The sequence below is a fragment of the Triticum dicoccoides genome, unplaced genomic scaffold (genome assembly GCF_002162155.2).
Source record: "Triticum dicoccoides isolate Atlit2015 ecotype Zavitan unplaced genomic scaffold, WEW_v2.0 scaffold155025, whole genome shotgun sequence".
Classification (NCBI taxonomy): Eukaryota; Viridiplantae; Streptophyta; class Magnoliopsida; order Poales; family Poaceae; genus Triticum; species Triticum dicoccoides.
Window position 1 is genome coordinate 1 of NW_021210702.1, and position 1,751 is coordinate 1,751.

Genomic DNA, 1,751 nt, shown 5'->3' on the forward strand with positions numbered 1-1,751 from the left:
ATTTTACTATTCATAGACGGTGCCTAGGCCCGACTGTTGCCTCTGAGTTTCCACGAAAGTGGAAGCGCGGGACGATGGCCGTGCTGGGCGTCACCAAGGACGTGAGAAGGGGAGCCTTGGCGCAGTGGTAAAGCTGCTGCCTTGTGACCATGAGGTCATGGGTTCAAGTCCTGGAAACAGCCTCTTACAGAAATGTAGGGAAAGGCTGCGTACTATAGACCCAAAGTGGTCGGACCCTTCCCTGGACCCTGCGCAAGCGGGAGCTACATGCACCAGGTTGCCCTTTTTTATAGACGGTGCCTAGGCACCGGGAGCTGTCACACCTTTCTGTTTCGAGATTTCTTAATGACGCACAAGCTATATTATTTACCCTCATGATCTATGGTTAGCTTTTCTTTCAAATTATTAAATATTAATTAAATATGATAATATATTTTTGTCCGACGGACCTGCACTACGTCGCCTTGTGGATAGACAGACCAGCCCATTTTCTAATTTTCTTCTGGTCAACTCGCCATCTAATTTTGATTTTTAACAATCCACAATTTTCTTCATCGTCTTAAATATTAAGTTTTTTGGTTTGGAAAGGATGAAGTTTATGCATTTTTCAATTATATGTCTTCATAATGTGTTTCACGCCGAGATATTAAAAATAATTCTATCAAATGTGGTGTGGCGAAAACTAGAAAGTCATTGAAACTTACCTCCTCCATGATGGCGCTGCGGAAAGACTGCACCTTTCTAACGCTCAGCATGTGGTTGGTGAGGAGCTTCCTTGCCTGCCGCCAGCCTTGGCCATATGGCGCAAAGCCGATGTTGGACGAGCCGTACATGAGGATGTCGGTGACCATGGAGTGTGGCCGTGACGCGAAGACATGGTCGTGCGTGCGCAGCAGGGCCTCTGCGGCACGCGGCGACGACACGACGAGCGTCGGCACGGCACCAAGACGGAGGAGCATCACGTCAGGGCCATGCTTCCTGGCGAGGCTGCGGAGCGAGACGTGCGGGAGCGAGCCGAGGAGGTGCAGGTGGCCGATGATGGGCAGCGCCGATGGTGATGGCGGGAGTCTGCCTGCAAGCTGTTGCCTTTTTCCTGTCTTCCAAGTGAACCAGTAATAAAACACAAACAAGAGGAAAAGCGGGAAGAGGAATAGAAGCCATGCCGTCGGAGGCGTCTCTAGCATGACGAGATCTGCCATGGGAAGTTAATGTCTAGCTCAGCACTTTCTGGAGCTCTGCAGCGCAATTGTTCTTCTGAACCAGCTTAGTTTATCATCACAAGCTCGATCGGTTGCTTATAAGCTACCAGGCAGAGTACTTGGAACGACAACCGCTGTGGGGTGCACTGAACTTGGAGCAATTAGTTAGGCGACAACGTAGCTTTCATTCTTATAAACATACTGTACAAGGTAGTCTCTGGGTCTTGGTTATATGTTTTATGAACTTTCTGTGACCGCTCAAAAAAGAAAAAGTGGAAAATATAAGGGACCGGCTAGGGACAAGTTGGCTGAAAAAATAATTTGGGCACGTCCACTTTTCTCAGTGCAGCAAAATCAAAATCGGCTTGCAATTATCTGGGCCAGTAAATTTTCTAGAGGAGCACTCGACCCTTTGCAACCACCAAACAGAAGCCTACTAAATACATGGGCATGGTTTGAAACATAACAGAAATTGACCCAATACCTGTTAAGACACAAGGCAAAAATAAAAATAAATGAACAGAAATAAAGGAAACAAAATATGAAGTTTCC

The 1,751-nt window shown here is 47.2% G+C and overlaps 1 protein-coding gene across 1 annotated transcript; it reads right to left on the minus strand.

Annotated features, from left to right (window-relative positions):
• Window positions 1-596: 596 nt before the first annotated feature.
• Window positions 597-1,312, minus strand: LOC119344141 (indole-2-monooxygenase-like). The gene has a single exon (XM_037614724.1). The coding sequence runs from the start codon at window positions 1,197-1,199 to the stop codon at window positions 612-614; it is 588 nt and encodes a 195-aa protein (XP_037470621.1). The 5' UTR covers window positions 1,200-1,312; the 3' UTR covers window positions 597-611.
• Window positions 1,313-1,751: the final 439 nt, after the last annotated feature.